Source organism: Protopterus annectens, chromosome 2.part0, assembly GCF_019279795.1.
Source record: "Protopterus annectens isolate FY-2018-M chromosome 2.part0, PAN1.0, whole genome shotgun sequence".
NCBI classification, from domain to species: domain Eukaryota; kingdom Metazoa; phylum Chordata; order Ceratodontiformes; family Protopteridae; genus Protopterus; species Protopterus annectens.
In genome coordinates, this window is record NC_056728.1 from 163,262,127 (window position 1) to 163,283,293 (window position 21,167).

Sequence of the window (21,167 nt, forward strand, 5' to 3'; positions counted from 1 at the left end):
AAATCTCTTATAACGCCTTCTGTGTTTAGTGGACTGCCATCTATGTGGTAATTCATGGGAACTGGGATTTCCCAAAGGGGTTGACGACACATTTTTTGGCATTGAGCTTAAGGCCATGGTTCTGACACCAGTCACTGGTCTCAGTGAGGCCTTTGTGTAGGATGTCAGCATCACTTGAGGAGTTAATAATAGCTTCCAACTTGTAATCGTCTGCGAACTTTGTCTCTGCCAGAGTCCCTTCGTGTTGGCCTGGACTTCAGAGAAGTAGATAGCAAACAGGAGAGGACCCAGGACTGAACCCTGTGGGACTCAACTCATGACTGGTCAGCAGTCTGACTTGGAGTCAGCTACTTTCACACTGTGGGTTCTATCTGTGAGCCAGTTTGCAACCCACCTAGTGATATAGGGGTTGATGCCTAACTTAGTGAGTTTTTCTAGGATTCCTGAGTGGGAAATGGCATCAAAGGCCCTGGCCAGATCAAGGTAGGCTGTATAAACCACCTTGCCTTCATCCACAGCTCTGGTGACTGACTCAAAGAAGTCAACCAAGATGAGCAGGCATGATCTATCCTTCACAAAACCAAACTGTGTGGGATCCAAAGTTTGGAGATTCTCTATATCCTTGTTTATTAGATCCATGATGATGACTTCCATAGCTTTGCATATCGGACTCATCAGGCTAATGGGGAAATAGTTACCAGGGTCTGCAGTCACTCATCCTTTGTGGAGAGGGATGACTTTAGCAGTTCACCATTCCGTAGGGACAAAGTCTGAGGTGAGGCTGTGACTGAACAGGGCACACAGGTGAGGTACCAGTTTACTCTGTAGTTAATGTAGAACACAGCAAGGGATATTGTCAGGTCTCATTGAAGCTGTCTGCATTCTTGGCCTTGGACAGTGCTGTTTTAACCTGTGTAGCAGTAATACTGGGTGCCTGGCAATCTACTGGTATTGTGATTGGTCCTTTGGGGGGGGAGTAAAGTTGGCAGTGAATCTGTCGGTAAGTATATTGGCAATATCTGTTGGTTCGATATAGGAGGTACCATTGTGCAGTAGCTCAGAGCAAATCTGGGTATTGCCGTGGATATTCTTTACATAAATATAGAAGGCCGTGTGCTTGTCTTTACTATCTGCTGCAATTCTGTTTTCATAGCTAGCTTTAGAGGATTTGATGAGGAAGCTCAACTTTTTGTTGAGGTTTACATGTACAGGTTTACATGTATTTTATCTCATTCTCATATCATATATAACTATCCTTTCTGGTGCTATCACTGTTACATCTAGAATTCCTATTTCTCTGCTTTTATAAGAATTCCTATTCCAGAGCATGTCTCATTTCTTCTCGACCAATGTCCCTCCCTTCCCCTACACTGCCTGTATTCTTTTCCTTTTTTCTTCTTTGTTTTTTGCTTGCTAGATTTCAGATGTAATATAATTTTTACTTTGTTTACACCAACGTACCTCTAGTATACCTCATACATCACATCTGATTCTATTCACATTTAATACTAGCATTACTATATTTTTTGGAAGTGTTTTACTTGCAGCTTTTCTTTTTTTCTTCTCCCAAGTCTCCCACCAACAGATTTTCATTATCTAGTTTGTGTTCATCTCCAGTCTCCACTTTTCCCTCACCTTCCTCTGCACTTTTTATAACTGCCAATCTCTTCTCTTCCACTATATTAATAACCTCACTTTGAAGTATTTTTCTGTAACTAACTCTTCATTGTTTAACCTTTATCCGTATCCCCATTCTCCATACCACATTCCCTTCTCACATCTTCTGTAGTAATATTTTCTACTGTACATTTGTTAATCTTCATTTGTTATAGTCCTGTACTAAATGATTTTTATCCCCGCATAAATAACATACTTTAGATTGGCTCTAGTATCTAAAAAATCTTCTCTTACCATTCACAATTACAGTAGTAAACTATGTTAAATTATCTCATCATTAACATCTATTGTTGCATACACTTCCCAATCCCCAGTACATTCATTTCTTTCATCACATAGTTTTAACTTCGTGGACTTCACTACATAGGGAAAGAGGGGTCCGCATTGAGACATGAGTTTGAAAAGAAGGATGATAAAATCAGCAAGCAAAGGACAGTAGTATTTCTGGAACTGAATTCATCCCCAGTTTTTGGTGAGCACCTTGATGAGGTAGACCTTGTTTTTTAAAAAAATCACCAAGACGACACTGATATATAGACTATATTTTATACAACATATATCATGGACAGAAGTACATCAAAAATAAAAATGATAGCTGGGTGCACAAGTCTCAGGATAAAAAGTGCCGAATCCTGGTAGGTACACTGCTGCCAAGACTGGTAAAATGACACCGTAGAATCTTCAAGACACAGAAACATTCCTACAATGGCTAGGCCAGGCTCAGAGGAGGAGGATGCCCCCTCCCCCTGTTGTAGTAGGAAGTTGTAGTCCACAAAAAAATCACAAAAACGGACAGGCCAAAAAAGAGCCATAAAGATGACACAGTGGACTATTGAGAATAAAGAAATTATGTGCTGTTACTATTAAGCAAGAAGTACAGAATTTCCAGACAGACGATATACAAAAAGATTAGAGAAATAAGAGGAAAGAAAAAAAACTTGCACAAGAAAAATTGTCAGAAGTTTCAAATGCAGATTTGTGATCATTACTACAACAGATTCATGAAAAACAATATATATATATATATATATATATATATATATATATATATATATATACCAAGAAACCTTGGGCCATTTGGAAAAATAAGCAACTGAGGAAATGTCATGTCTTTTATGTAGGGAAAACCAATAGGCTTTTGAAGGACAGAATATTAGAACATAATAGGGATATTTGAAATCAAAAACAGAATAATGCTTTAGTAAATCATGTCATGGCAACTGATCCCTTACATAAATTTAGGTTTTTTTTTTTATTCAGGTAATTGATGCTAGTCCCCGAGGGGGAGACATTGAAACTACAGTAGAAGAAGCTGAACAAAAATGGATACTTTTATTAGATGCAGAGAGACCTCTAGGCCTGAATGACGTTTTTTCTGTTAAGCCTTTTCTAAAACTAAGGAGGCTTAAACATTGATTTTTATATTTATATGTTATACATTTTATGTGTAGTAAATGCATAAATATATATATATGTTTTAATATATATATATGTTTCTATGTTGTGCTGTATGCACTTTTTAAAGATGCTTTTACTGCTGTCTTTTTAAGATTTGTATGTCTTATTTGATTGTATCAGCTGATTAATTAATGACTTAATTGGCTTAACTAACACTATATATAGATGCTGTGTTATTTCTAAGTTTGTCTGATGAAGCGACAGTTTTTGGTCGTGAAAGTGCTCACTCTGTTTGTTGTTTTATTTGATTAAAGTCAGTGTCTGTGTAAGTTGGGTGCATTTGGTTTTCTTTTATTACTACGTTGCTTTTGCACCCAACCCCACCCTCAAGTGGTTTACTTTCACTCAATAAAGTAAAGATATCAGCACAGGCAGGTAAAAAAAAAAACCTTAGAAGATACGCCGATAAATATAAAGGAAAAGTACAAAATAAGCAATTTATTGATGACCCAAAAATGTTTTATAGAAAATTGGGAAACAAGGCAAAAGTAATTGAAACACCACCAAAAAAAAAAAAAAAGAAAAGAAAAATAGACAAATTTTGGAAAAATATCTATGAAAAACCTGTGGAACATAACAAAGAATTGATAGAAAAGGTCAAATAAATAGTAAGTTCACATGTACAGGATATGAAATAGGATGAAGTAATGGTCAGATAAAATGAAACAAAATTAAGAAAAGCTCCTTAATGGAAAACCCCAGGTCCAGATGGAGTAGCTGACTTCTGGCTAAATGTATTAAGATCTTTTTACATGAAGATTTAGCCATGAGTAAGAACTATTTATATGTGCACCCCAAACAGAAGCTAACCTGGTTAACAGAAAAAATGATACTCCTTCTTAACAGTTAACCTACAAGAAATCCTAAAAACTATAGACCAATAACTTGCCTTCTGACAATCTATGAACTATATAATGGAATCGATGACAATAGAGTTTATAGTCATTTAGAAGGAAACTCAATCATGATAATACAACAGATGGGTAACAAAACAAAGTCATATAAAACAAAGGATCATTTGTTATTAATAAAGCGATAATGGAGAATTGTAAAAAGGGGAAGAAGCTAAGTATGGAATGGATAAACTACAAACAAATAATTTGACAGAATCTCACATTCATGGATAAAAGACTGCTTACATATGTGTAAGATATGTATGCAAATGTATAAGATGTATAAGATGCACCCTACATTGATTAATTATTATAATTATGAATTCAATTATTATATATTATAACTATTACAGTGACGATGAAATAGTGGCAAATCACTTTGCAGCTAAGCCATAATAAAAGACAAATTATTATCCCAGGGCTAAAATTTCAAAGGGGGATATTGCAGGGTGACACTCTGTTACCACTGTTCTTTTGTCTTGCCCTTAACCCATTAAGCTTCTACTTTACAGATTAGGTTATGGCTACAATTTGACTCCCAGAAAACAACAAAGTGTAAAGACTTCTCAACTTCTCTTTGTGGATGATTTAAAACTGTATAGTTCTTCAGATGAGGAACTGAATCTTAACTGCAAGAAGTCAAAATTTTCTCAGATGATACAAGAATGTTATTCGGTCTAGATAAATGTACAAAAGCAACCTTAAAAGCTGGACAGATCAACTGAAAAGGTAACTTGTGTATTACATGTCAATAAGGAATATTTTATCAACTGAGGAACTTCCATTTTTCTTTGTTTAGTAATTTATTTATCTATCCTTTATTGACTAGGTTAGTCTGTCTAGGCTAGTAGCCTCTTTTCATGGGAGACTTGAGGTGGTATTTATATTACAAGGGGAAATTGGCCAGAGCATTGGGAACTTCCCCTATTCTTTTTGATAGGTGTCATTTGATCTTTTACATCCACCTGAGCTACCACCAACTCAAGCAGATGGAACCCCAGTTTATTGTCTCATCTGAAAGATGAAATGTACAAATGCAGATATGTAGTGTAATATAATACAACATATTTAAAGAATACTATACAGCTTTTGGAAGATAATTTAGCAAAGATTTAGTGTTTACCTGTACCGTGTGTGGCATTAACTGCATTACTTTTTCTGTCAAAATAGGTCTGATTTTATTGTATACAGTGCGATGTTGCACAACTTTTAACCTTAAGAACTGGAAAGACCTAAAGGTTTTCTCTTTGTGATACCCCGACACTGGCCTGGTAATCAAGGAGCCTCAATCCTCAGCACTGGCAACAGTGGGGAATGTAGACACTGGGAGGATGACAAGTACACATACAATAAAGTGCAATTTCCCTTAAGAGCACGCAGATGTCAGTCAGTCAGTCTGGGGATGGTTTCTCCCTGTTTCTCCAGATCCCCAATAAGACTCCCCAGTGGCACAGCTATAGGGTTGAGATCTCAGCTGAGTGGCCAAACCAAGATCTCCAGTATCCTCTGTCCAACCAGTGCTTCATGTCTCTGCGCAAGTAGCTCACACACACACACACTTTGAGATTTGATTTACACACACACACACACACACACACACACACACACACACACACACACACACACTTCCGGGAAAGGCTGGCACAGGTTTACTAGCTATGCCCCTTTCTGACCAGACTATAAGGTACTTCCAAGTGCCACTAGCCACTCTTTATCAGCTACTTTAAGGCCATTAACAAAGGGTATCCAATCCTACTGTGTAACATTATTATTAATCCAAATTGTATTTTGACCAAGTGCCAGGCTATTAGGAGTGGCTTGTACAGGATCACCAAACAGATATGCAAGCACTCTAAGAGCTTAAATATGTCTTACAAATATTAGCCACAAGGATAGGTTTAAATATATGCAATAATAAATAATAAAAGAACAAGACAATACTCAGTAAGTACATCAGAGTTCAGAATCACAGGAAAAATTTAAAACAACATTGCAAGACAATCAGAAATAAATACAGAAAACATCTAAACTAATCTTTACTGAGTTCCTAAGAGAATCTAAGAGAAATTACTGTACCCTAGTTAACTTATTTACAGCAAGGCAAGTGCAGAGGTGGTGAGTGGATGTTTTTGTTAGGTCAAATACAAAATACAAAATGCCCCCCCCCACTCTCTCTCTCAGTGAGTTCTTAAATTAATATCAAATATTACTGCTGGGTTAGCTTGGAGGACATCACTTTTTGTCACTTGACTTTAGTTGCCAAGCAAAACCCCCATTGTCAGTAATAGTCACTACCAACATTTAGCATTTCCCTGTGAAAAATACATAAATAAAAGGCTTTTCCTCAGGTGTCTGCAGATCCTGGAAGTCCTAAAACAATAAAACACTACTACATATCAAGCCTAGTTATTCTCTCTCTTTCAAGGCAACACAGGGAGTCCCCTAGTATAGACATCCTGTCTCCTGTTGACTGAAACTGAAAGATAACATCTCATGTTTATGGCCCAGCAATAAATCACATCAATCTCAACTATTCTTAAGTTTTCCAAGTTAATCTTCTATGCTCCAGTAGGGTACACTGTGGATACATCTTTTAAGCTCAGTACTGTACAAACCCTTTTCAACACATACTTCTGTACCAGCAGTTTAATATACACATGACATACAATTCTAATACATTTGTAAAACAAGCATATAAATCATGCTGCTATTCACAAATGACATATGATTATTTACAAAATTTCAGACAGCTGTGCTGGCAGTATCTCTTTCTGTCACACTTCTATATAAATCATATTAATATTCTCAATGACATATAATTATTTATAAAATTCCAGCTAGCTGGGCTGGCAGTATTTCTCTTTGTCACACTCTTTATGAAGTAATTTCTTTCAGAAAGTCTATAGAGTAGGTCACTATACGTGGAATGTGTAAAACTGATGTGACATACAAGCAAGTCATATAATTTAGAAATAAAAAGGCTGGAGTACTTACTGGGGCTGTTGAAGAGCCGTGACTTTTTACAGTAGTATGTTGTCTCCTGCTGACAGTGTTCCGCACTGTTAATAAGGGAATACAGCTGCTCCATGGTGTTACCGCTATAGTTAAATGACATGGAATAAGGAGTCTCCATATCAAAGCCTTGCACTTGAGTGACCTCAGTGTTGTTGTGCTGTATGACAGTCCAGGCTTTGTCTTCTGTTATGTGAATAGACAGAAAAATAATAGCAACTGAGGAGGCAGATTCAACAGACAGGTCAATAACAAGAGATAGAGATAGCATCAAAATGAAAACATTAAACTAACACTGACAAGTTGCTTATGCTCTAAGGTATGCATCAAAGACAGAACCAACAGTATTTTGAAAGAAAACAGGCATATTCACTAGCATGATAGTAATAAAGCAATAATATGCTATGCCCATGTTCCTGCCTCTAGCCAGCAAGCTGAGGTCATGGTCGCACCACTGATTTCAAAACATTAACAGTTTTTGTAACAGAACATTTATAATTCAGCAAACAACTGCATCATGTAGATAACATGCTTAACACTTTGACTCAAACAATCCATCAAGCAATTACCTTTCATTTTACTGCACTGTTAAAAAATGGGTGCTGTGGACTGCTCTTCAGCTCTGTTTTTGTTTGCCTTCACGACTGGGAGAAGTGAGCGTGGTCATATAGGTGAACATACTGTATTATCGCGTCTATATCATCATTTCAAAAATTGAATAGTTCGAATCACTAAATGTCGAAATGACATGATCGAACTATCCAATTTTTGAATGCCGATAAAAAAAAAATAAAATAACTAACTGGTGTAGGCAGGGGGGCAAGCCCCCTGCACCCTCTGCACCCCCCCCACATAAATATACCAACTCCGAGGCTGCACTACATTGAGGTAAATGGAAATCTCCCCTTACGGAGATTTCCGTTTACTCGTTTGATGTTCTGCACTTTCGGCATTCTCGATGCAGCAATATCAAATTCGATATTGTCAGCATTCGAGATGCTGATAGGAATCCGTATTATCATAACAAGTACATTCAGCAAAAATAGAATATTCTATGTTTAGGCAACTGACCAGTGTATTTTATGCTGCCAATAAGTTCCCATTAACTACAACAGTGTTCTTCATAAATTATTAATAAATTACTATTTATAAATTATTATTAGCACTGTTTAAGCATTAATTTTTACACATGTGAAACATAATTTTGACTCTTTTGTTGTTTCTCCTGGATGGCAGACTGTTACATAATACTGGCTACTAGCATCTTATAGTTAATTATGTGCTTTTCTGTTTCAATGCACATCTCGACATACAGAAAAGTAACATTTCAAAGTGATCTTACTTTCTGTACAGGACATTAACTTCTGCATGTAACCTGATTTTTTGATTCATTGGATATTAATATTAGAAACAAAAACATGCAAAATGAAATAACTGCCAATGTACGTGACCATTGTGACACCAGTTTAAAGAAAACTGATATGCTATTTCACAAAGACACTGTATAAGAAAGTTGTTGCATTTCACATAATGTATAGGCTCATTTTGTATGGTGCTGTTCACCACAGAATAAGTCCATTTCTCTGTTTCTGTTGTTTGTGAAGTATTTAATGCTAGCTAACACAACATGATTATCAAAATGACTTATCTACGCAGTTGGCAATATTTCAGTGTTAACATGAATTAGAATTTAGAAATCACTGTTTCAGGTTTTTAAAACACTTTGAATAACAAGGCAACTCTATTCCACACATTTATTTTCAAAGCATATGGAACATAACATGAAAAGTACATCTATATGAACAGATCTGAAGTAGTAAATATTGCAGAAATTACAAATAAGTACAATTATGTAAGAACTTAACATGACAGTAGTTGCCCCTACTTATCACTATTTCTGTATTCCGTACTATAGGGATATCCTGCCAAGGCTAGCCATATGTCCAGCCAGCATACTAAAATCTGGACCCTTCTATTTGTCACACATCATATATATGTTGTACATCCAAGAGCATGAGGTACATAAATGATGTATTGGTATGCTGGATGGACATATAGCTACCGTTAGAAGGATATCCCTATAGTGAGGAATAATGCAACAATGATTAATGAAGGACATCATTCAATTAATAAAGTATGCCACAGTGAATGCTGAAACTCACTGCAGCACCCTTAAACCAATTTTACAGGAAGGATTTGCACCTGTTCCATCCTGTCCTCACTACTTGTGTATACTAATTTGAAGGCTGTCATTCCTTGGAGCAAGAGGCATATTCTGAGATACTGCAGCTTAGTAATATTTAATATATTTAACAAGTATTTTCTTTTACAGTCTGAAGATCACAGATACAGATATCTGAACATCAACAGGAACCCAAAGCAAACAGTCTGGGAACAGTCCTCTTCTATTGTAATCCCCAGCAAGATAACATATTTTATAAGAAAGTAATATGGCACAAGGGGACATGCATTGCACAGGTGTTGTGAGGAAGGAAGCCAGAGACCGGAGGCCTTACGAGTTCCTATAAGTACAGTAATGTTTGCAGGATGCACACCTCAAATGTATCGTTGCACTTGTAAAAGGGATGTCTATATTTTCATATGCATTAATGTTTAATTAACTACTTTAGATAACAGAATAATTTATTTGATGTTGTATTTTGACAATCATCTTTCCAGTAAAAAAAAAAAAAACTCTCAGGACTTTAAATACACATGATGCCCCTAAGGAAATGTGTATTGAGTAGGTTTTAAATCAACAATACAGAAACTGCTAAGGTTATGATCTGCACATTTTTTTATGAAATTAAATGCACATCTGACAGCTGCAAAAATGTTTCCAAAAGTGTTTCACAAACTCACTGAGCACTACTCTCATCTCTTAACTGTCCAGATTTTCAGAGAATGTCTAGATTTTTATTTCATATTTTTGATGTGTTCCTCAAAGAAGTTGTGGTTTTCAGGCAAATCATTGACAACAGACGTCATTAACTAATGACATACATTTCAGTTTCAAACTTATATCCTTCTAAGAAAGAATGCTAATGGAAAGTCTTTTGTTCTAGCAACTTTCTAAGTTTATAACAAGAATATTTCAACATTTTCTCTATTTTGTGGCCTTTGTTCCCCCATCTTTTTGAGCTCTGGCTGGATTTCTTGCACATAGTGGTGGAGAGGTAATGTGCTACTGTCTGATAAAGGGTAACGCTCTTGCTGTAGACCTCTGTTGAAATAAAGTAGTCTGCAATTGCTGTGTGAATTGCTTTAGCTTTTGGTGTGTTCAGAGCACACATGAAGCAGCACTCAGTGACTGCTGCTACTTTTGTAACACAATACTTAAGTTTGAGGCACTAACTTGAATTCACTCCAGTTGTTCATCACATTTCCAAGTAAAGATAAGTTCCCATTTCATGTTATTTAACCGATCCTTTTTTGTGTGTTGTGCTTAATTCTTATTTCAGTGACCTGATAAATGAAATGGTTCTCTTGCTGTGCTGTTACTATAAAGTAGTAAGAAAATACTTGTTCAGTCCTTTGCAGTAAATGTTCATGCTTTTCTAGCTCTGTGTACAATATAATTTAGGGACTGCTTCTGAGCTTACAGTACAAGTGGTTACAGCCTGTCTATACAATGAATCTAGATCATTTTAAATGTCACTTATTAATTATCAACATGATGTTATGTTTCCAGTGTAGTCTTGGTGAGTCAGCTTGATATACTCTGTTTGTACCATAATGCTTTATAACACACATTCTACAGCTTCTCAGGTACTGTGTATTATTACTCCTTAAGTTTTGCGTGATGATACACACTGCTGACAGAATATGAAATTCAGTGTCTTTATTTATTTATTATTTATTTATCTGACATTTGTTAACTGGTTAGTCCAGCTGGGTAGAGACCCTTTTTCAGCAGAGACCCGAGGAGAAAAGCTCCACAAAAACAGTTAAAATTGAAATAGATATACAAAACATCCACACAACAGTTACATAAAATTCAAATAGATACAGGAGAATAACATTTTAAAATAAAGTATACAAAAAAATTTTCAAAGTGTAATCAAAAACACTATATATATATATATATATATATATATATATATATATTTTTTTTTTTTACAAGAATATTATGAAAGAAGATGAGTCACCAGAGAAGCAAAATGCAAACAGTATGAGATAGGAAGATAGCTAAAGAGAGAGGCCAAAGTATGGAGGAGAGGCAGAGAAACAGTCTAAAGTAGGAGGAGTATAGAAAATCAGGATCCCTATCAGCATCTCGAACGCTGACAATATCGAATTTGATATTGTTGCATCGAGAATGGCGAAAGGGCAGAAAGTCAAACGGGTAAACAGAAATCTCTGTAAGGGGAGATTTCCATTTACCTCAATGTAGTGTGGTCTCGGAGTTGGTATATTTAAGTAGCGGGGTGTGTGGGGGGCGCAGGGGGGATTGACCCCATGCCTACACCAGTTAGTTCTTTTTTTTATTTTTTTTTATTTTTATCTGCATTCGAAAATTGGATAGTATCATGTCAGTTCGACATTTAGTGATTCGAACTATTCAATTTTCGAAATGCTGATATAGACGCAGAAAATCATAGTAAGTAGGATTTAAGTGAACGACTATAGTAGATAGGAAAGTGAACTACTGTTGACAGGGAGATTGACAGGCAGAGATTTGTACTGCAAGTAATTATATCTACACAATATAAATGTGTATGTATCTTACACCTCACTGAATCACTGAACAACCAGGTGATTGTAATTTGCTTAAAAAATAACTGTCAGCTGTATTTTAGTTAATGGACTGAAATGAGATGTAGGTTGCAGTTACTGTAGCTCCGGGAACAAACAGATAAGATTTGTGGTGGATTTGAAATATAACATTCCTGCTGTATTAGATGCTAGTAAGTGCACTGATATGACTTGGTGATGCATTTCTTTGCCTAATTACAGGAGCCATTTCTGGTTGCTCTCCCATCATCTATAAGATTTAATTTTGAAGTTTCTGGCCCAGGAAGTGGCATGTATTCAGTTGTTTATTGCACAACTGATGTAGGTAAAATGGATTTAGCACTTTGACAACTGTTTTTTTTTTTGCAGTACATATCTCTATATCCATAATATCAGTCACTACACATGATGCTCCACACAATGAACAAATAAAAATGTCCGTGCTTGAAAGCTGTATGCTGATTAAAGCACAAAGCTTTGATGAGAACACTGAGGAATGTCTTATGCCCTGTAGAGTTTATTTCATTACCTGTCATCACTAGAGGTGTCAGATAATTTTGAAAGAGTGCTTAGGACAGTGAAGGGATTGAGGAACATATTTTACAATGTGAAAGATACTAGGGGCAAATTTATTCCAGTCTCTGAGATAATAAAGGCAATAATTAACAGCAGAAAACTCAACTAGGATCTGGAGAAGGGCTGTGTTAGTGAACCATGGCATAAAAAAAAAAAAAAAAAACAGAAGGACAGTCAGAAAATAAATTAAAAAAGAGAAATTACTTAGACAGCTCTAGCAGAAGGAATGCTTTACTGCAGCAGAGAACAAGAGAGTTTGGTTCTGGACTTCCTTAGGATTTTTTTTTCTTATTTTGCACTAAAGTATAAAAGACTGACATGTAAAACTGCTATAGAAAAAGACTAAAACATATACTCCCTTGAAACATCAAAATGCTGAATCAATACAGAAGCAGAAAAGCCCAGTGATAATGGTGCAATGTGTAAAACAACATCAGCTTTCGTTGAATTTTCAGTCCTTTTAAAAAGACTCTCACATGCAGTATCTTGCTTTCCAAAGCAGTAGATGCACAATTTGCGGGTCGAGTGGTGTTCCGAAAGACATGCGTGAATGGGCGTGCCTTCGTTGAAGGTTGGGCATCGAGATGGCAACTCAGCACCGCGAAAATCTACTGCCAATCATTAGCGGACCGGAGTTCCTCTGTGGCGTCCTTTAACCGGGAAAAGCCGAAAGACAACAACAACAACAACAGTGTGGGGACTGCTGAGCTTCAAACATGCACTGCTCATTCTGGAGCTGTCTGTCAACAGATGTGTAGCTAGTTAGTGTCCAGCCATTCCCTGGCAGCTGCTACAGTTTAAATCACACATGGAGTGCTACAGTGCTTCAGTTCTGACCACAAATGGAATATTTGGCATTTAAATGCCTGTATGGACTGAAGGCTGATCGGGATCTAACAACTGTAGCCCTTAACCCTTTGCACTAAGGGCAGCTGCCCCTTTGCCCAACCTAACTATGATTCAGTCTGTCAGAGTTGCTTTTTCCAGAGGTCATATCATGGCAGACAGCTACACAGCACACAGGCAAGCAATTAGAAGACAATTCTACATATCAAACAATGAAGAGTAGTTGTATCTGGAGGTATGTAACATGCACTAGGTATGGAAGAAATCAAATTCTTGACCTCTAGGTTGAAAGATGATTCTATAGAGAGCTATCCAGGTTGAATTCAGGCTGAATTGTCTCCCTCAAATCTGAACCATGGAAGGTGCCCCTTAAGTCTAAAATTGTATGAAAAACTGTTATTCTGTTCTGAAAACTGTTTGGAAATTTTCCAACTTGTGTGGTAAAGCCTGTTGAAAATACTGTAAGAACTGTTGGCTTTAAAAGACCCTGTATGAAAGGGTACTTGCAAATATGAAATGAACTCTGGAAAGACATATATGAATGTAATAAAGTTTTGTTTCAGTTACTTCCTATGTTTTGAAAGTGGAAAGAATCTACAGACCCGATATATGAAACCATATAGTGAACATAGAAAACACACATACACACACACACATATATATATATATATATATATATATATATATATATATATATATATATAAATATATGTATATGGGTTACCTTTAGTTAATCGACAGCCCACTCCATCAAAACCAACTTCACCGACAAGGCAGAACATCGACAACCGGAGAGCCAACGTTTCCCACACAGTAAGTAACTGTTTGGCCATCCCAAATTCAACAACTACCAATAAAACAAACCCACCGATGTGGGGGCACCCCCTTCATAAATATTCCATCTTTGAGAATACACTACCATGGGAGTAAGGAGCAAAGTTCAGGTTAATGGCCAAACGGTTACTTACCATATGAGAAACGTTGGCTCTCCCATTGTCGATGGTCTGCCGTGACGGTGAAGTTTGTTTCAATGAGGTGGGCTGTCGATTAACTAAAGGTAACCCATATATATATATATATATATGTATATATATATATATATATATAAGGGTGTAGGACACTGTATTGAACATACAGTGCCTGACACCCTACAGATCAATATGGAAGGAGGATATGCCAAAAGGCACATCTAAAAGATTTAACTGAATGAATCAAAAGGGGATCATAAACCACCTGAAATGAATGTAGTAGTAACAAATCTGTCAAATTCTGTTTTTCTCAGGACTTGACACTAAGCAAGGTTCCTAGCAAGAATAAGCTTAGCTCAAAGCTGTCTACTGTAAATGCTTTCCTGAGCAGATACATATTAATAAGATTACAATTTTGAATCTTGTAAGCTCCAGAAATATTTCAAAGAGCAATGACAGAGATGACAAAAGATATTGAATGTGTAAATATAAAAATAAGCTTTTAGTTTAGGGTTTTATCAAGCCATCCCTCTTATTAAGCTACTAAACTGATTAAGAGAAGTTTGAAATATATCTATCTATTTAATTTGTTAGGTGAGCAAGAACAGTGATCTACATAGGCCATGCATTGTTTTCTAATGGTCTTAAAACTTGATCCTAATAAATATTCTCAATATGCCACAAGCATATGATAGTCCATCTCCTGTGCAACTTCCTGGTAGGGTGCTATGACTTTCTATGTTCATTCCAAACATGTCAGCCACACCCTTATGACTGTTCATCTCCTATGCAACTTTTTGGTAGGGTGCTATGACTCTTTCTGTTCATTCCAAACATGTCAGACATAATTGTATCTCTCTGGAAAGTACCATAGCTTGAAATCTCTCAATTTTGGTTACTGAAACAAAAAAAGAGACCACTGTTTGCTGTTCTCACTGGCAATAGAGGGGGTAAGAAACAAATGATGGGAGTGAATGACCAATGAAACCTCGCCCATCTCAGGCAAACTAAAAAGTAGCATTAAGAGCTAGCTGAGCTCCATGCTACAACCTGCAATCCACATTGTAGATCTCATAAGGCTGGTGCAGGGTGGTTGGGGTTTGTAGATCTCAAAAAGCTGCTGCAGGGTGGCTGTGGTTTGTAGATCTCAAAAGGTTGCTGCAGGGTGGCTGGGGTTTGTAGATTTACAAGGTTGCTGCAGGGTGGTTGGGGTTTGAGTTCTCACAAGGCTGCTGCAGGCTGGTTGGGTTTTGTAAACCTCACAAGGCTGCTGCAGGGTGGTTGGGGTTTGTAGAGTTCACAAGGCTGATGCAGGGTGGTTGGTGTTTGTAGAGTTTACAAGGCTGCTGCAGGGTGATTGGGTTTTGTAGAGCTCACAAGACTGCTGCAGGGTGGTTGGGGTTTATAGATCTCACAAGGTTGCTGCAGGGTGGCTGTGGTTTGTAGATCTCACAAGGCTGCTGCAGGGTGGATGGGGTTTGTAGAGTTCACAAAGCTGCTACAGGCTAGTTGGGTTTTGTAAAGCTCACAAGGATGCTGCAGGGTGGATGGGGTTTGTAGATCTCACAAGACTGCTGCAGGATAGTTGGGGTTTGTAGATCTAACAAGGCTGCTGCAGGGTGGTTGGGGTTTGTAGAGCTCAGAAGGCTGCTGCAGGGTGGTTGGGGTTTGTAGAGCTCACAAGGCTGCTGCAGGGTGGTTGGAGTTTGTAGATCTCACAAGACTGCTGCAGGGTAGTTGGGGTTTGTAGATCTAACAAGGCTGCTGCAGGGTGGACGGGGTTTGTAGATCTCACAAGACTGCTGCAGGGTAGTTGGGGTTTGTATCTAACAAGGCTGCTGCAGGGTGGTTGGGGTTTGTAGAGCTCAGAAGGCTGCTGCAGGGTGGTTGGGGTTTGTAGAGCTCACAAGGCTGCTGCAGGGTGGTTGGAGTTTGTAGATCTCACAAGACTGCTGCAGGGCAGTTGGGGTTTGTAGATCTAACAAGGCTGCTGCAGGGTGGTTGGGGTTTGTAGATCTCACAAGACTGCTGCAGGGTAGTTGGGGTTTGTAGATCTAACGAGGCTGCTGCAGGGTGGTTGGGGTTTGTAGAGCTCACAAGGCTGCTGCAGGGTGGTTGGGGTTTGTAGAGCTCACAAGGCTGCTGCAGGGTGGTTGGGGTTTGTAGAGCTCACAAGGCTGCTGCAGGGTGGGTGGAGTTTGTAGATCTCACAAGACTGCTGCAGGGTAGTTGGGGTTTGTAGATCTAACAAGGCTGCTGCAGGGTGGTTGGGGTTTGTAGATCTCACAAGACTGCTGCAGGGTAGTTGGGGTTTGTAGATCTAACAAGGTTGCTGCAGGGTGGTTGGGGTTTGTAGAGCTCAGAAGGCTGCTGCAGGGTGGTTGGGGTTTGTAGAGCTCACAAGGCTGCTGCAGGGTGGTTGGGGTTTGTAGAGCTCAGAAGGCTGCTGCAGGGTGGTTGGGGTTTGTAGAGCTCACAAGGCTGCTGCAGGGTGGTTGGGGTTAGGGCATAATCCCCAGCATTGTATGGTGCTGCACTAATGTTCTCAATTTCTTCACTGGCCTCACACAGGTTGTCATGTTGAGCCTATGGAAGGCAGAGGTGGGTCCAGTAGACCTGTGAACATAGAGGAGTTCATGGCAGGTGTTGGGAGACAAACGATGGTAAAAAAACAAAAATAAAATAGAGAGACTTTAAGGTAGCAACAAGATAGTTAATTGCAAGGTTCTCAAAGGATGTTATTGTTTTTGCAAAAATATGATCTGCAAGTTTAGTATATACCACTCAATTTATTTACATTAATGATACCTTGAGTGAAGCATGCCAAAAGAAATGTAAAGTGGATTTCATATTGAAGGACACAGAGGTTCTCCTTAATGATGAATGTTGACAAAATGAAAGAGCTAAGAGCTAGTACAAGTGAAGACTTTACATTTGTTACAAAATATGATGAGGAGTAGTTGATCAGATAATGTTAAATAACAACATTCAAGTATGTGTTTACATTCGTCATAGAAGCTGGCTTCCTTGCACAAGCTTAGTTGGTCAGATGTCACAATCAGAAACAAGAGGCCATGCTGAATAACATATGAATCAAGTCTGACAATTGGGACTTGATATTCTGTATTGGCTTGAGATGCCTGAACAAACAGATCAAATAATGCACATATGTGTTCAGGAATCAAATGAAGAAATTATAGGAATTTTAATTCTCTATTTTCCTTGGATAAAAGTGGAAATTACTTTTTTTTTCCATATGAAGATATAAAGATGCACATTAGCTCCCCTGTGTGGATCATTCCTCTAAATTTTCAGCAGTTCTGCAGTTCTCTGGAACCACAAGTCACTGTACTGTTATAGTTCTGAAGTGTATTTTTACAAGAAATGTCATTCCTGATGAAGTGATTTCCACACCGTAAAAAATCTACTGCCAATCATTAGCGGACCGGAGTTCCGCTGTGGCGACCCCTAACTGGGAAAAGTCGAAAGAAGAACATCATCAGCCAAATTTCCCCACATATTCATAGGTACATAGTAGGCCAATGACCACCATGGCCTTTATAAGCCTAGCTGTATAACCCATATTAGGAGGGAATATGTTAGTTAGAAAGCTTCTAAAGGTTATGGGGAAGTATATTAGTTTAGGCATAATTACTGTCTGCTCTGTCTATCACAGACATAGTGGCCAAAACCAGGGTGAATTTCTGAGTTCCCATTTGTTGATCAAGGCTATGCTTAACTAAGGTTAGGGATGGACTCTGTTTCACATGGATGGGGACCCTGTTACAAAGCATGTTTGTCCTCTGATACACATCTGTCTCACCAACATGTCTTATTTAGGTTACAAGCAAAATGTATAGCCTTGGATCTAGTAGATCTGACGGTGTTCATTTTGTGGATATGAAAAAAGTCCATCAGACCTGGATCAGAGGATGTCTTGTATGCCAGACATAGATCGTCTCTCAGTAACCTGTAGGAGACTGAGTGCAGAGATAGGGCTTTAAGGCAATCTGTATAGGACAATGTGTCCATACCCTGGATATTCCTGTTAAAGAACCTTTGTGGGCATTGCAACTATTGAATATGTCTGTTCAGGTACATGCCAACAGGGGCATTGTAGTCAAAGATGGGACTGATAAGAGTCGAATAAAGTATCACTCATTTTATGAAATTGATAATTTAAGCACACTAACTAAACTAAGTGGACAACGAAGTGAATAAACTCTATAGATAAACAGAACAATTAAGAATCTTATTAGCATACATGACTTCTGAGGTGATGTTTCATAAAATTTAGACTACTGATCATCAGTTATGGATTTAAGTAATACATTGCTGTAGTCTATAATCCTCCTACCAACTAAATTATTGACGGATAGGCATCATAGGTCTTAAATACATACTGTAGATCAGAATGTTTGTATGTACCTTTAAGAAGCACTTCCAGATGTAGCACTTGCAGGCAGCATTGCCTTTTTCAGAGAATAGCCAGTGTTTACATGTATGAGTGTGGTAGTCAGTGTGTTTATGAGTTTATTTAAGTTTAAGTTACAAAGCCTCAATTCTGATGTGTTTGTGTGTAATAAAACTGCTTGAACTGAACCCACAAATATTCGTCTATTTTATCCTTACCAAACAAGTGACATGGTGTCAGAACCAGGATTAAAAGAGCAACTTCTTCAAGCCATTTGGTGCAGAGTTGAAGGTGACAGCAGAGTAAGCTGGTAGAGTGAAACGGAGCTCAGACAAACAAAAAGGGGCCAGAAACAAGCTAAAGGTAAAGAAAACTGCACAAATGATGTATCTGGCAAAGAAAATGAAACAGCTCATTTATAAGGCACAAAATGCATTATTAATTAAATGAGTAGCGCAAAACGTATTATTAATCAAATGAAGGGCACAAAATGCATTATTAATTAAACGAGTAGCGCAAAACGTATTATTAATCAAACGAAGGGCACAGAATGCATTATTAATTAAATGAGTAGCGCAAAACCTATTATTAATCAATCGAAGGGCACAAAATGCATTATTAATTGAAAAAAGTATTTGAAACCATGATATCTGGTAAAACTAGAAGAGATATTTGTATGGGGCTCAGAATTACCTTTGGTTGCATAATGAGCATGTTTAAAATAAAACGGGCACAAGAAAAGTTTGAGCATGATAAGAGATTAAAAGGGCAAAACGAGTACAATAAAAGGGCAAATTAAGCTTAAAGAGCAAGGCGACTGCATGTTTTTTAGTAAAAGACCGTGTTTGGGCACAAACTACTATTTTGCATTGACCAAAGCCATTCAAAGCATAACTAGAGTTGTTCAAAGTATCTCAGAGTGTGTAAAGTGTTTGCAGAGTATGTGCTTTATTATAGTGCAATTATTTCAAAGAGTTTGCTGTGCGCAAATTACAGTTATACTGCAAATTGCAGTCAAACTGGGAACAGTTACAACTTGCAATTTTATATAGTCCGAAAACCTGTGCCATCATTATTAGGTCTCAGAGACAGTTTAAGAATGAAACTGCTTTCTTTTACCAAAAAGTCCATCATGAAAGCACATATCCCAGTTCCAGCTTTACGGATGCTATTTTCTCAGAGTATGCTGATGTGTTTGATGACAAGCTAGACAAACTTCCATTTGTGTACTCCATGAAAATAGACCCAGAGGTCAGTCCAGTGGTCAGACTGGCAAGAAAAGTTCCAATAGCTATGCAGGACAAAGTCAACATCCAGTTAGACAAAATGGTGCAGCAAGTTGTGATTTGTTTGGTCACAGAACCAACTGAGTGGGTGCCCTCCATGGTAGCTGCTAATAAGAAAAATTCAGATGAAATCAGAATATCCATTGATACAAGAGACTTGAACAAGGCATTAAAGAGACCTCATCATCCTATGTGTACAGTCGAGGAGAGTGCTCCCCTCATGCCAGATGCCACTGTTTTTTTTGTCTTAGATGCAAAGAGTTAATTTTGCCAAGTGATACTTGATTGCAAATTTTCACTACTGACTATATTCAGTACCCCATTTGGAAGTTACAGATTCCTCAGGATGCCTTTTTGAATTAATTCTGCCAATGAAGTTTTTCAGCGTGCAATGGAGTAAATTTTTTCAGGCTACCCGTATGCAGTAATAGTTGATGATTTACTGGTTGGAGGTAATGGAAAGTTCTGGAGAGAGCGTATGAAGTGAATTTAAAGCTCAATCCTCTGAACTGCAAATTCAAATTACCAGAAGTTCCTTATGTAGGGCATTTATTTACCAGTCCAGGCTTACAACCAGATCATTCCAAGTAAGCAGCCACTCTTAAGATGCCAGCTCCAGACAATGTCTAAGCCTTACAGAGTTTTCTTGGTATGGTTAACTATTTGGGCAAATTTATCCCTGACTTTAGTGAGTTATCAGCGCCTTTTGCATGGTCATGGTTAGAACAACACCACAGAGCATTTGATAACCTCAAACAGCAAATTGTTAACCCTCCTACATTAAGATACTATGATGTCCACAAACCAGTAGTACTTTCCTGTGATGCTTCAAAGTTCAGTCTTGGTACAGTTACTCTTCAAGAGGGCAGACCTATTGCCTGTGCATCTGGAACTCTTACCCAAATTGAGTTGCAGTATGCTCAAATTGAGAAGGAACTTTTATTTATTTATTTATTTATTTATTTATTTATTTATTTGCAGTTGGTTAACCAGGATAGCCCATTGGGCCAAAAGAACCCTTTTTTCAATGGAGTCCTGAGGAGAAAAGCTCCATCACAGACTACACAAAGATTACAGAGATTTACATTTCAAACTATTTCTGATTACAAGACATAACAAAATACTGAGGTTACAATCACAAATACTAAAAAACAAAATTATATATAATTTTTTTTTTTTTTTTTAGGAGAACATTGTTCAAGTAGGATTAGGAAGTGAGTAGATAGATGCAGAAGGCTTTCAGTTTGCTAGGTACAATAAGAAATTGATTACTAGCTTCAATAAAGAATTTATGAGATGGAAG

At 37.7% G+C, this 21,167-nt stretch overlaps 1 protein-coding gene across 1 annotated transcript in view; it reads right to left on the reverse strand.

Moving 5' to 3' along the window:
- Positions 1 to 21,167, reverse strand: part of CNTNAP5 (contactin associated protein family member 5) — a 4,019,360-nt gene that overhangs the window by 1,307,693 nt on the left and 2,690,500 nt on the right. The window contains exon 13 of the mRNA XM_044060643.1: positions 7,023 to 7,226. Coding sequence (XP_043916578.1) covers positions 7,023 to 7,226 — 204 coding nt within the window. The remainder of the gene's footprint in view (positions 1 to 7,022; positions 7,227 to 21,167) is intronic.